Source organism: Spodoptera frugiperda, chromosome 21 (genome assembly GCF_023101765.2).
Source record: "Spodoptera frugiperda isolate SF20-4 chromosome 21, AGI-APGP_CSIRO_Sfru_2.0, whole genome shotgun sequence".
NCBI classification, from domain to species: Eukaryota; Metazoa; Arthropoda; class Insecta; order Lepidoptera; family Noctuidae; genus Spodoptera; species Spodoptera frugiperda.
In genome coordinates, this window is record NC_064232.1 from 6640163 (window position 1) to 6654641 (window position 14479).

General features: G+C 37.5%; 2 protein-coding genes across 4 annotated transcripts in view; one reads left to right on the top strand and one right to left on the bottom strand.

Annotated features, from left to right (window-relative positions):
* LOC118280249 (scavenger receptor class B member 1) overlaps positions 1-14479 on the top strand; it is a 271827-nt gene that overhangs the window by 206355 nt on the left and 50993 nt on the right. The window lies entirely within an intron of this gene.
* Positions 2722-14479, bottom strand: part of LOC118280341 (ankyrin repeat domain-containing protein 50-like) — a 28348-nt gene continuing 16590 nt past the window's right edge. For all 3 annotated transcript variants that reach the window (XM_050701940.1, XM_050701938.1, XM_050701939.1), the window contains exons 4-10: positions 13313-13445; positions 12406-12588; positions 11397-11502; positions 10586-10726; positions 9710-9801; positions 8865-9014; positions 2722-4375 (exon numbers count right to left, since the gene is read on the bottom strand). In XM_050701940.1, the coding sequence (XP_050557897.1) occupies positions 4055-4375; positions 8865-9014; positions 9710-9801; positions 10586-10726; positions 11397-11502; positions 12406-12588; positions 13313-13445 (1126 nt within the window). In that variant the 3' untranslated portion in view covers positions 2722-4054. The remainder of the gene's footprint in view (positions 4376-8864; positions 9015-9709; positions 9802-10585; positions 10727-11396; positions 11503-12405; positions 12589-13312; positions 13446-14479) is intronic.

Sequence of the window (14479 nt, forward strand, 5' to 3'; positions counted from 1 at the left end):
CTCCCTCTCGACTTATACAAGGCGGGAGAAGTCATTGCATGATTTGCCCCCTCAAAAAAAGTACATATTATTATAGTGTTAAAGGTAGTTAACTATGCAAAGAAAAAAACACATATCGGTTTTAATAGACGTTTTATTTATGAATTCTATTGATCAGTGCTTATTTTAAGGAGATACATTTTAATTTTGATTGACCAGCAAATAATCATGTAATGAATTTTAGCAGTACATCTTATACAGACTTAAAATATAAATTAACTACGGTAAAATGGGGGATAAATAGAAATCGAAGGGTGAATAGGTATAGGAATGGGGGCGAATAGATGTGAGGACATTTTCCTAACACTTATTCACCCCATTCCCATATCTATTTACCCTTTCGAATTCTATTCACCCTGTTTTACAGTTAGTATTGTACTGCAAAGTAATAAATATCTAAAACATACTTTTAACAGGTGTGAAAACTCTGTGGGGCATAGAAATGATGGAATAGTCTAAGCCAAGATAATTATTTATTAACTAAAAAGTCACGGTTTAGTCACATACATTAATGGAGAAAAGCTATATGTACTAGTTTCGAGTCACAGAGGAACTCCTCTACTGAAGTCATCACGTAGCCTGCGCGACGAGCATCTGCTCATGATGAAGAGTCCCTCTGTGACTTGAAACTAGTAAAGCTTTTCTCCATTAACACTTTAAACGCCACGGTGGTCACCGGTGACCGATGTTAGCGGAGGATTTGCCTTCAACAGTTTTCTATTGGCAGTCAAAGACTTAATGTATGTGAGTAAACCATGATTTTTAGTTAATTAAGTATGTCTTATGATAGTTATTATACAAATAGAATTATTTATCATGAATTCTAAGTTACATTACAGAATGGAAAATAAAAATATTTATGAGAAAAATTGGAGTTTATTATAAAAACTTAGATAATTAATTTAAGTCTAAACCTAGGTACGCTAAGTTTACTCAAGCCTTGTTCTGTTCCTTCAATTTTTCTAGTTGTAACCTGAAATAGAAAAAACATGTATTAAAATAATGCATAGACAAAATGGAATATGGATGAATTTTCAGTACAAATACTAATTATTTATAAAATACTAGCTTCTGCTAGCAGCTTCGTCCACATTCCCAATCTTCCCAATCCCCGATTCCCCAACAATCCTTAAATTCCTAACCCCCAAAAGGCTGCCAACGCAGTTCTAACACCTATGAGTTTGCTTTACGTTTAAAGTAATCAAAAGGAGAGCATATTCCATGCTCTGGTTGGGCAGCTCAAATAAACCAACCAAATTCATAATAAAGGTACAGTTCATGTGCATTCTCAAAAACAAACTAACATTTGGTAAACACAGGAAACAAATCCAAATTTCCTTTCCTTGAGCAATATTTGTGCTTGAGACAAAGACAGTCTACGAAAATTCTAATTTTTATGTACTTATATCACAAGCTGACGCTATAATTCACATTATTCATAGGTTTAGATACATTTCTATACAAATTCACACTCTTTAATCATCGAATCATTGTGTTTTGACGTCATTAAAACATACTAAACAAAACTAACCTCAATTGTTGGTTGAAATCGTCTTGTACGATGTCATCCTCCCAGTTGTCTTCCCAAACTGACACGTCCTCATCATCAGCATCCTCAGTTCCCCAATCTAGAATAAAATAGCATCAAAAATTTAGTCAAATTCTCACAAAGTACGATATAGTAAAACAAAATGTCGTAAATGCTTACTTTCAGCGGGGAATTCTTCAAATTCGTCGTCTTCTTCCAGAAGGCCGAGGTCTACTTTTTGTTTGTCAGACATTTTGGGATTAATTTTGTTATATTTCGTAGAGAAATCGAGAAATAAATTGTTTATTTGGATTCACTATCGACGCTAACTTGCAAGTTGGTAGATTTGACAAGTCACTGTGTGAATGTTGCTATAGTTGGAAAGTAAATTGGTATGGTAGGATTTGGTAGATTTTTTATTTGATGTGGTAATAAATTAATATTCTTCTGTGGCGGGAATTTAAATTATATAATACAAATATTTTATAACAAAATTATCTTTTGTTTTATTTTGTTATAAACATAAATAACAATTAAACATATAGTTAAAGTAACACGCTACGTTATAAAGCGTACCACTAAAATAATGCACGTTTGGTGCGATGACTGGGCAAACGGCTGCAATTCCTTCCCGGAGCAACTCTGAGTGATCCACAAATTGTTGTTTCAGTTCTGTGTCATGTGCATGTGAACTTGTATGTTCGTAAACGCATCCACGACACAGGAGAAAATGCTAGTGTGGGGCAAAGTAAAAAAAACTTACAAATTGCTAATGAATTCATAATAGTTTTTTTTTAATCTTTTAATAGTTCATACAATATTTGCACATAATCTTTTTTAAAAGTATGTGAATCAAGTGTTCGGAACTATAATTATCTGATTTTAATTAGAGCTTAGTCTCGATGAGTTATGAGTTCAATACTAGGGCATAAATCGGCTCGAAGTAATATTACCTAAGGATTTTATTAGACATTTTAAAATTTCTCAGTAATTACGCAGTATGGCAGTAAGCTATCAATAAGTTAACCTCTAAAACCTAACAATCAAAACATGACTTGAAATAAATGGATGATGGATTACATATTATGTGCACTTCTATATTTTTCTTCGAGAGTTCTATGTTACACAATAAACTAAATAAACAAAACGACTAATTATGTTTCACACATTTATTTGACTTAATTACAAAATAATCGTCACATACATATTGCCTGTAACTTCGATGTTACAAGCGTAAAGTCTTAAAATTAAAATATATCACAAAATATCACATAGTATAGAAATCAGACTACAATACATTGCGATAGCTATACATATATGTAGATTTATATATTTATCATGAAATAAACTTTATTTATAAATGGTTGCACAAAATAAAGGAAAATTTAAACTCATGATATTGTGCTAGTGCGGCTTAAAATATTATTTATAAGTTCAATCAGCTTAAATCGTCACAATTAACTAAAAATCACGGTTTACTCACGTATATTAATAGAGAAAACCTCTACTAGTTTCGAGTCACAGAGGGACTCTTCATCATGAGCAGCGTGCGCTGATGCGGCGATGTGTAATAAAAATAAATCGTCACAAGTTGACTGAGCATTGATTTAATAATGAAAATATAACTTGGTTCTATAGACCCTTAGCTACACTAGCGCCTCTCGTGGACTAGAAACACGTCATTAATCAGTTTAAAAAACAATATTTTTCATCACTTCGTTTCTATAATATGAACCGTCATTTACCATTTTAAAAAACAATATTATTCATAATTTCTTCTCTCTGATGCACTTTAATTATATCAAAACACATTTATTAAAAAAAAATCATCCATGCGTGCAATGGTGTACGAGAATTAATATTAAAACAAATCAATTATGTAAATATATTTTCAATAATTTTCTCATAATTTTCCTAATTTCTATAATGAAGGCATGAATAAAGATATTTGGAAAATATGTCGTCTTCTCGTTTTAAAATCATTCTATTGACAGATCTTACTCAATAGTTATACAAATATTATTAAATTTATTCTTTTATATTTCTTCTTTTTTTATCTTCTTCTTCTTCTAATACATAATGGATAATGTGCAGTGCAAACAAAATACTTAAACATAGATACAATGATTAAACTTAACATCTAAGTTCGACAAAAATGTGATTTCTTCACTTGAGATACAAAAATACAAGTTTACCACAAAGAACTAGGTATACAAAAATAGGAGAACATTATTATATCAAACATAAAACGTACTGTCAACATATTAACAGTACTAGCCCTTTTACGAACTCTACAATTCATTTCTTGTCAAAAAATCGTTTTTCCACATTATTCCACCGACCAAATCCTGACACAACAAAAATCACCCACAAAACCGGGGGACAAAATAAACTGGCAACACCGAAAACTATCTGTCAAAAGGGATGAGGCAAAAGAATTCCTCTTTACAGCCTTGTAATGAAACCTTAATATATTAAAACCTCCTTTTAACGGCAGTTGAAAAGTAGGTATTGGTGAAGAATTTTAGGTATTTCCATATCAGGAACTACATCAACAAGCATAGTTTTAAAATATCTCCTTAAAAATATCCTAGTTTGGGCGAGCAAGGAAATAGGGGTCTTAGCGCAATGGATTAAGGCTTCTTTTTGCGTGGCTGTTACTGTGTTGTTTCTTTTGATCATGCAGAGATCGAAGGCTTCAGCTGCTTCGAGAAGGAGATAGAAGATATGTTGGTACTCTTCTGACGTGACGTTTTGGAGATGGTTCAGGATGCCGTCCGGATCACGGAACTGAGTTTTCATGATGACCTGAAAGAAGAAAGCGCAAATGTTTTAAAAACGTGTTATTTTATTAGCTCTGATTTTACTTGTATAGCCCTAATGTTTTTCCTAAAGCTCCTAACGTTACCTATGTCATAATAGGTAGTTATCTTTAAATAAAATCCAAGGTTTTTTACTGAAATAGTTGTAAGTACCTATGTATGAAAGTGACTAATACATAATCCACATTACTTTTAAATCTGAGCTTTATAAAAGACTGATTCGTGGCGTAACTAGTGACGGATTACTGTGTAATTGCGTGTAACAATGGGCAAACGTGATCGTTCACGCAGTGGATCTCACATATCCCGTGGAGATCCGTGTTCGAGGAGTCGACACTCAAAACGGCGTCGGCATCGTAACCGTCTCGCGCGCAGCCCGCGAACTCGGAGTAATTCAGTGCTACGTAACTCCTTTCAAACAATTCTTATGAGGCTAAACGCGTTAGAGGATAGATCTTCGTTAGGTACGTCGTCTAATATCGAAGTACCACCATCAAATTGTGATTCGACAGAAAAAGTCGTTGAGGCAATTCATTCTTTAAAATATGGCGGAACACGTGATTTTTACGTCTCAAATTTTGACCCGAATATACACAACGTTGATGCCTGGTTTGATGAGGTAGACCGAGCTCAAATTCTTAATATGTGGAATGATGCTGAATGTTTGTCACGTATCGGTCACTGTCTTAAAGGCGACGCGAAATCTTGGTTAGACGAGTGGGTTACCTACTACGGATCGGTCCTGGAGTAACTTCAAACGAGATTTTAAATCATTGTGTGCGAGATTGACGTAGCGAACATGTTATACGAGGTCATGAGTACCAATTCTGATAGTTTTGTTACGTATGCTGAGTACGTAAGATGATCATTATTACGATTACAAATTGTTAAAGGGTTAAGTGACGAACTAATTAGCGCGATCGTTATGCGTGGGGTCAATGAACCTAACTTAAAAGCTAGCAACGTTAGTTAATTATTTTTCTACTTTTGTAAAACCAGTCGGGAGTAAAAATTAAGGTCGCGTAAATCGAGACTGTTCACTCTAAAGAGGCTGTAAAATCACATTACTTAATACAGACCTGCTCAAAATCCTACACTTAAATGTTTTTCCTAAAGATCAAGCCCTTACTGATACTATCAATATTCACCGAGTGAACCTATTATCGCTATCTTTGAAACTGATTTAAATACGAAGGCACATACTGATGCTAGTAGTTATGGCTATGGTACTTAAAATCTTTCATAATTAAAATTGTCTCATCGGTGCATATAAAACTATTGGATTGATCCCAAATCACTTTTGGTTAAGGAACCATGTCTTAATGCTTTTGTGATAAAGTATATGGCATATTGTTTAGCTTGCATGGCTAGTAAGTGGATTCTTTAAGCACCATTACAACCCATTACTTCATGGCAAAAGCCAGAAGTTGCTTTCATACCTAAATTAAGTTGCTTCATACCGATGTCCTGGGTCCTCTACTGGAATAATAGCTATGAGCATGTTCTTGTTCTGGTTGATGCTTTTTGTAATTGCTGTCTTATTTACCTACTGTACAGACAGTATTCTTATGAGCTACAGAAAGCATTTATAAATGCTATCTCCTTGTATTGCACTCTGCATCTTATAGATGCTGATTGTGGTTGCATGTTAGAATCAGCAAACTTTGTAAAATGGGGTAATGATTTAGGATGCTCCATTCACTACATAACTCTTGAGATGTATCATGCCAATGGTCAAGTGGAGCGGTGTTTGTACTCTTTTCAATATGTTAAGGGTTGAGACCTATAACAGGAAGAATAAGTGGTCTGAAGAGCTGTGGCATTTGCAAAATGTCACCAATCAGGAAACTACTCAAGCGTCTCCACTCAACTTTTTGATTGGCATTGGAGTGTGACACAGTATGCTGAGCACCTCATGTTTTCCAAAAGGAAGACCTTGCTATTGTCATAACCAGATCCTGGAATGCACGGACCTTATAGGGTCACAAGAATCTTGAAGAATGACCGAAATGAGTTGAAACTTGTTGCTGTGGCTTTTGGAAAGGTAACTTTGCTGTGTTGCAGTTCATAGTGCCCTGGAATGGCAAATGGACTCCTTTGGGTGTGCTGCTTTCTTTGCATGTGAGTACTTGCTGAATGGCTAACCATAGCTAGTTTTGTTGAATAACTAGGCCTTGTGTTATGTCTAGTCTTGCTTAAAACCTAGACCTTGTGTTGTGTCTGGTTTTGTTGAATTACTAGACTTTATGTGTTATGTCTAGTTGGATAACTAGACATTGTGTGCCATGTTTAACCTTGCTTGAAGTCTAGACCTTGTGTATTATGTCTAGTTGGATAACTAGACATTGTGTGCCATGTTTAACCTTGCTTGAAGTCTAGACCTTGTGTATTATGTCTAGTTGGATAACTAGACACATTGTGTGCCATGTTTAACCTTGCTTGAAGTCTAGACATTGTGTATTATGTCTCAAGTGCTCAAAAGAGCCCCTGAAAGTGGTTAATAACACTTGTGTTGGGGTTGTCTCGCTCCTCCCCAGTTTTGATACAGTATCGAGACATTTAAAAAGAAAAATAAAATCATAATTACTACAAATTACATGCATAACTATATAACATTACAATCAATAGTTATTATAATAATCAAATTAAAATAATAATAAAATAAACAAAAAACAAGATATACAAATTTAAAATCAACATTACAAATTACAAATAATCAAATTAAAAATTCAAATTAAATAATAAAGAATTATACAATTAAAATAAATTAAATCAATAATAAAGAAAAAAAAGGCTCATAAGCAATCAAAGATATCATAAAAATAGGTCAGATGTCTAGTTGGATAACTAGCCCTTGTGTGTTATGTCTAGTTGGATAACTAGCCCTTATGTATTATGTCTAGTTGGATAACTAGCCCTTGTGTATTATGTCTAGTTGAATAACTAGCCCTTGTGTGATATGTCTAGTTGGATAACTAGCCCTTGTGTGTTATGTCTAGTTGGATAACTAGCCCTTGTGTGATATGTCTAGTTGGATAACTAGCCCTTGTGTGATATGTCTAGTTGGATAACTAGCCCTTATATGTTATGTCTAGTTGGATAACTAGCCCTTACGTATTATGTCTAGTTGGATAACTAGCCCTTGTGTATTATGTCTAGTTGGATGACTAGCCCTTGTGTGTTATGTCTAGTTGGATAACTAGCCCTTGTGTATTATGTCTAGTTGGATAACTAGCCCTTGTGTATTATGTCTAGTTGGATGTCTAGACCTTATGTATTATGTCTAGTTGGATAACTAGCCCTTGTGTGATATGTCTAGTTGGATAACTAGCCCTTGTGTGTTATGTCTAGTTGGATAACTAGCCCTTGTGTATTATGTCTAGTTGGATGTCTAGACCTTATGTGTTATGTCTTGTTGTATATCTCGACCTTGTGTATTATGTCTTGTTAAATAACTTGACTTTGTGTGTTATGTCTTGTTGAATAACTTGACCTTGTGTATTATGTCTTGTTAAATAACTTGACTTTGTGTGTTATGCCTTGTTGAATAACTTGACATTGTGTGTTACTTGTTGAATAACTTGACCTTGTGTATTATGTCTTGTTAAATAATTTGACTTTGTGTGTTATGCCTTGTTGAATAACTTGACCTTGTGTGTTGTCTTGTTGAATAACTTGACCTTGTGTATTATGCCTTGCTGAATAATTTGACCTTGTGTGTTATGTCTAGCCTTGCTTGCGACCTAGACCTTATGTTGCTTTGTATATGACTAATTATTATTGCAATAGATCATTTATTATCTCAACAGGACTGGAAATCTTAATATTTCTTTTCAACAGGACTGGAAATCTTAATATTTCTTTTCAACACTTGCTTGCCACTTAATATAGCTTGGGATGTGTTTTTATTCGTGCAGATCCTTCCGATGACAGAGGTGCTGAGCACTCCAGTCTTCGACGGTGAAGAAGTTGGTGCAACAACGCCTGTCGAGGACGCCAGTGTGTCAGGAGAGGCCGTGTAAGGGAACGTCGTCGGTTTGACGTTTGTCGAACTGTCAAATTCAATTGACAGGATAAGACAAGCGTCACTTCCGCCCACTTCCGCTCCAGACCGCACCGCGACCGGTGCATTATATCGCTTTTGAATCGTATCTCTTTAATTGTATTCTTTGTAGCCAGAAATTGGTAATATCAAGCATTGTATTTGTGTTAGTAATATTAAAACTATTTAGTAAGTTGTAGAGGTGGTTTCATTCTCCTTACACTATATTTACCCCATAATTTTATTGTAACGTTCGTAAGACATTCTAAATTAATTATAGTGTAATCGGTTTACTAACGTACGCAAACAGTTGCAGTGCGACAGTCGCTCATGAATATGAGCCTCTAGAGTCTAGCATAGCTTGAAACTAGTCGAGTTCCTCGTCAAACAGTTACGTGAGTAAACCGATAACATAATAATTAATTATATTTACCCTAGCTCCGTATCTGAGCAACAGGGCAACTATCTCAGCGCTGGGCTCCGGATTGCTAGCGAGGTACTCAGCGAGCGCCGGCCGCAGCTGTGTGGCGTCTTCATCGTTGTATACCTTCAGGTTTGGATCAGCACCGCTTTCTAGGAGAATCTGGATATAAAAGATTTTTTTAATGGGACAAGCACGCTACAACCTCCCATACCGCAACAACTCCTGTGCACCAGGATGTACAGTAGATACAACTATAAAAACCACGGAACACTGAAGCGGCGTTCCAGGGACATGAATGACTGTTTACATTGTTAGTTTTATATTGTTCTCAGATAGTTGAAGCAATCGAAATAATATAACCAAGAATTGTATTTTGAATCTGATAGAAAAAGAGTAACCTATGAAGTTTCTTGCTCATTCTTCTCCATAGGAATTTACACTTTGGAAAGAGCAAAATAGCATCACTAGAGGACTGACCGACAGACAAACTTTTTTTTTAATATTATTATATTTCCTTTGACGTTCAAAAGTGCCTTCCTGGGGCCTTGCCTATGTAGGTTGTATAACTCCGTCCCTCTTGCACTGATCAATGATCGACCATTCTGACACAATTGTAATAGCAGACTAAGGCCCCTGGTCTATTTGAAATAAATAATTTTGACTTTGACTTTGAGTCTTATTAACAGATTTTTATGGGACAAGCCCGCCACAACCTCCCGTACCGCTGCAACTCCTGTGCACCAGGATCTACAGTAGATACAACCATGAAAACACCGGAACATTGAAGTCCGGCGCGTCACAGAAACACTTCTGTCCTCCCCTTTAATAAAAACTAACTTTTATAATAAACTTACTTGTACAATCTCCTTCCTATTTGTAATATTGTCGGAACATGCGACGTGTAGAGGGGATCCGATCACCGAGCTGGATGCGTTCACTTGTGCACCTGGAAACAGCAAGATTTAATTGCATGAGCTCGATTCTACCAATCAAGCCTTTTCGTTTGATATCCATAATAGAGGTAGTTGTAGAAACAATTAGATTAAAAACCAAAGTCAAAATTATTTATTTCAAGACCTGGATGGCACTTTTGAACGTCAAAATAAATATAGATTTATTTAATTATTTATTATATTTAAAATATCTCAGTCTGTCGGTCAGTCCTCTAGTTGCTCTATTTGATCGTTCCAAAGTGGAGATTCTTATGGAGAAGAACGAGCAAGAAACTACATAAGTTACTCTTTTTCAATCAGATTCACAATAAATTAATAGCTTATATTGTATGGTCAACAAGAATAAGAGTGTGTACCAAATATCAGACGGAAATATAGTCAGGGGGGGGATTGGGCCTCCCGGTAACCTCGCTCACTCAACGAAACACAACGCAAGCGTTGTTTCACGTCGGTTTTCTGTGAGGCCGTGGTATCATTCCAGTCGAGCCGGTCCATTCGTGCCGAAGCATGGCTCTCCCACACTTAGGTAAACTGAATTAATGATGCGCCAAGAAATTTTCTAGGTCACATGCTATAAATCTGGAACACGGGATATTATCGAGATTCCTAACTTCGATGGTTATCGTCTAACTTCGGTCTAAACCGACTACAAAAAAAGTATAAGTTATGTATGTTTGAGTGCGATTATCTTGCGTTTAGCTAAAACAATTTTGAGGCGGTTTTCAGTATAGTGTTTTTCAAACTTTGTTCCACACACAGTAACTACGTTTATCTTACCAGCAGCCAAAAGCATCTGCAGCATGGCGACGTCTCCCTTCAAGATGGCGAGGTCCAGGGGGCTGGGCTTGCTGAACTCATTACACTCGTAGTTGACGCGAGCACCCTGCTTTATCATCAGGTTCACTACTTCTGGGTTACCTGGAGACATAAAGAACATATTGGTAAGAAAACGTTCTATTAAAAAAATGCCATTGTCTTAATTTTTTACCAAAGTTTGGTATGTACAGTAGAGGACGGATCCGCCTGATCATTTTAAAATCTTATTGCTTTAAGCCTGCAGAAAACTTAAGTGTTTTCCTTCATCGTCTGTCAGTGGTGTCTAAATAATCTTAGAAAGTACATGTAACTCGGAAAATGTCATACATTACCAACGGTACATGCCGTTGGTAGGTTCCGCAACCGCATGCATGAGAAGAGGACGTCTTAAACTTCCGGACCACCAAGACATTTTATGTGTAAATTTTTACATGTGATCCGTTAATTGCTTCTCATGGGTCCAGGTAGGTATGATATATATGTTTGTAAACGGATCACGTTTAAAGAAAATATCTCCATAGCTTGGGGAATTGAATTCATAAGTCAGTTAAGTTACATTACAGTAAAACTGTGGAATGAGCTGTCGTCGGCGGTATTTCCGAACTGATACGACCTTCAAGAAAAGAGCGTATTCCTTTTTAAAAGGCCGGCAACACACCTGTGACTCCTCTGGTGTTACGGGTGTCAATGGGCGGCGCTGATCGCTTACCATCAGGTGACCCATCTGCTCGTTTGCCCCCTATTCCATAAAAAAACGTGTTTAAACCCTTACCACTAAGTACGGCATAATGCATGACAGTCCTATAGTCATTCCTGGCGTCCGCCATCGCGTTCACATCGGCTCCGAAGCTGATGAGCAGGAGCACAGCATCCAGACCCTGGAAACAGAAGTCAGAATGACATATCAATAAAATACATACATACTGTCACGCCTTTACTCCCCGAAGGAGTAGGCAGAGGTGCACAATATGGCATGTAATGCCACTGTACAATGTACATTACTTTTCACAATTTATGTTGTAAGTCCCTTGTAATAGGTGGTGAGACACACATTTCCAGACTCCGTGCTACTACTGAGAAATTTTCGAAAATCCGATAAAAGCCCAGTAATACTTTCCCCGAATCGAACCCGAGACCCCTTGTCCGGCAGTCGCACTTGCGACCACTCGACCAAAGAGGCAGGCACCAATAAAATATGAAGTCTTATTCACCAATCCTGCTCTAGCTAAGAGCTGGATAAGGAACTAAACTTTACTAAATACTTTTAAGTGTGGGAGAGCCATGCTTCGGCATGAATGGACCGGCTCGACTGGAGTGATACCACGGCCGAGCAGAAAACCGACGTGAAAAAACGCTTGCGTTATATGAGTGAGGCCCAATTACACTCCTTCCTAATCCCCGATTTCCCAACAACCCTTAAATACCTAACCCCCAAAATGCCGGCAACGCACTTGTAACGCCTCTGGTGTTTCAAGTGTGCATGGGTGGCGGCGATTGCTTACCATCAGGTGATCCGTATGCTCGTTTACCGGCTTATACCATAAAAGAAAAATTTGTCTGCTCTTTTAGCCTATAGGGCATAAAAATGTCCTTATTATCTATACTAATATTATAAAGCTGAAGAGTTTGTTTCTTTGTTTGAACAAGCTAATGTCCAGAACTACTGGTCCGATTTGAATAATTATTTTTGTGTTGAATAGCGCTATGACCAATAAGAGCCGAGCGGGTGAAACCGCGCGGAAGTAGCTAGTAAATTATAAAACTCTATTAATTTATCCCACCTTTCTCTGCCTAGCAGCCTTCATGAGCGGAGTCAAACCAGCTCTGTCTCTGGAGTCAGGGTTGGCTCCGAAAGTCAGCAGTAACTCCAAGTATTCAGGGTCGGACACCAAGTTGATCTCCGCTCCGAAGAAGTAACGCTTGTTTGGGTCTGCTCCGTGTTCCAAAAGAAGACGGGCCACCTCCTGCGAAGAAGATTAGAGATGGATGAGTAAGGATGAAGAGGAACTCTTAGTGGAAACTCATAATAATTTATAATAATATAAAAATAAGACGTGTTTTCCTTCCTGACGCTATAACTCCAGAACGCACGAACCGATTTCCATGGTTTTGCACTCGTTGTAAAGGTCTCGGGCTCCGTTTATGAACGAGGTTTATGAAAAGTGAATTGAAATGCAGGAAAACAGGGAGAATCATTGGTATCGAAACAGAGATCGCCAGGTTTGCTAGTAATTAATAATAATTAAACAAAAAAGACGCAACTGAATAGTCTCTTTCTAAACGTTGCCCCACACTAGGATTTTCTTCAGTGTCGTGGGTGCGTTTACAAACATATAACAAACATACAAAACTATACAACCCCTTTCGTAGCTGTTAAAATAGCATTCAGAGTACGGAATATAAAGCCACACTCAATACCATTTCAGTTCATTTCACGGTATAGATTACCACGAAATTTCACAATATCAATCGATCGGAATTGGATTCCAGAGCCCCGGTAGCCTATCCGGAACTGCGGACTACCTAGCGGGTTTACCGGGGCTCCGGCTCGAAAAGCAGTAGTAGGAACGGGGTGGTTTTTAGTCAGTAAGAGTCTGACACTCCCTCTCGTCGCGCCCAAGCTGGGAGAAGACATTAGATAATTTTCCTCCCTTAAAAAAGAGCCCCGGTGGCGTGGTGTAAACTTACATAATGTTTGTTCCTAATGGCCAGCCTGAGAGGTTCGTCGCAGAGTGTGGTCCTCGGGAACTCCTCGCCGGTGTTAGGTCTGTAGTCCACTGCCGCTCCACTCTCTAGCAGCAACTTTACCAGCTCTGTGTACCTGTAATATACAAAGTAGGTATCTAACTAACTTAAGTATCTCTTTGTCTAGAGCAGACGGATCACCTGATGGTAAATAAGCAACAGGAATCCGCTGAATTGCAAAATTCGCCCGATACGCGACACCCGGCAACAGTAGGTAGGGACCGCGGCGCTCGCGCATGGCAGGGTCGCCATGTGGTGTGCGAGTTGCGGGGAGTCGATAAATGAAATACGTGTATCTGCCACGAGTGATTTATTACGACTGACTCATAGATGACTGACTTAAACTAATACATGAATAAAGGGTTATCAACACATACACACTACAGGTGCGGTATAAATATTGATTAGAGTTATTGTAAAAAAAATATGATAAGGGCACGAAACAAGAGTCCGTGGAGAACTAATATACTTAAATAGAAATAAAATAAAAAAAGCAATCGGTGCCATCCATGGACACGAGAGGACCTTTAATAAATTCATTCACACCACGAAATACAATGCTTGTAGAATCTATTTTTTACTTACAAAGCTAAAGAGTTTACTTGTTTATTCCAAACGCGCTAATCTGAAGAACAAGTGGTGTGATTAGAAAAAATCTGTTTGCATTGGATAGTCTATTCATCGAGGAAGACTATAGGCTATAAAACATGACGCTACGATCAACAGGAACTGAGTAGCGGGTAAACTAAGCCGGAGTTGGAGTAGCTAGTTTTACTTATTACTTAACAACTTCATTGCCAGTGATCTTGAACATCAGAGTCAGTCAGAAGCCTACTTTTTTTTTGTTCATAGTTATTTTCATAATTTTTTGTTCATAGTTTCTTTATTGTTCATTGAGTCATCTATATTGGAGTTATGTATGTATGGAGTTTCTTGCTCGTTCTTCTCCATTCGAAGCTACACTTTGGAACGAGCGCCTAGCTTCACTGACAGACAGACTGACGGACAATTCAATTTGACGTTTCAAAAGTGCCTTATTTAGGATTAATTGAAATAAATGCTTTGACTCTGGCCGGTAGCATCTCGCACCGGAGCGAGACGGGGAGGTGC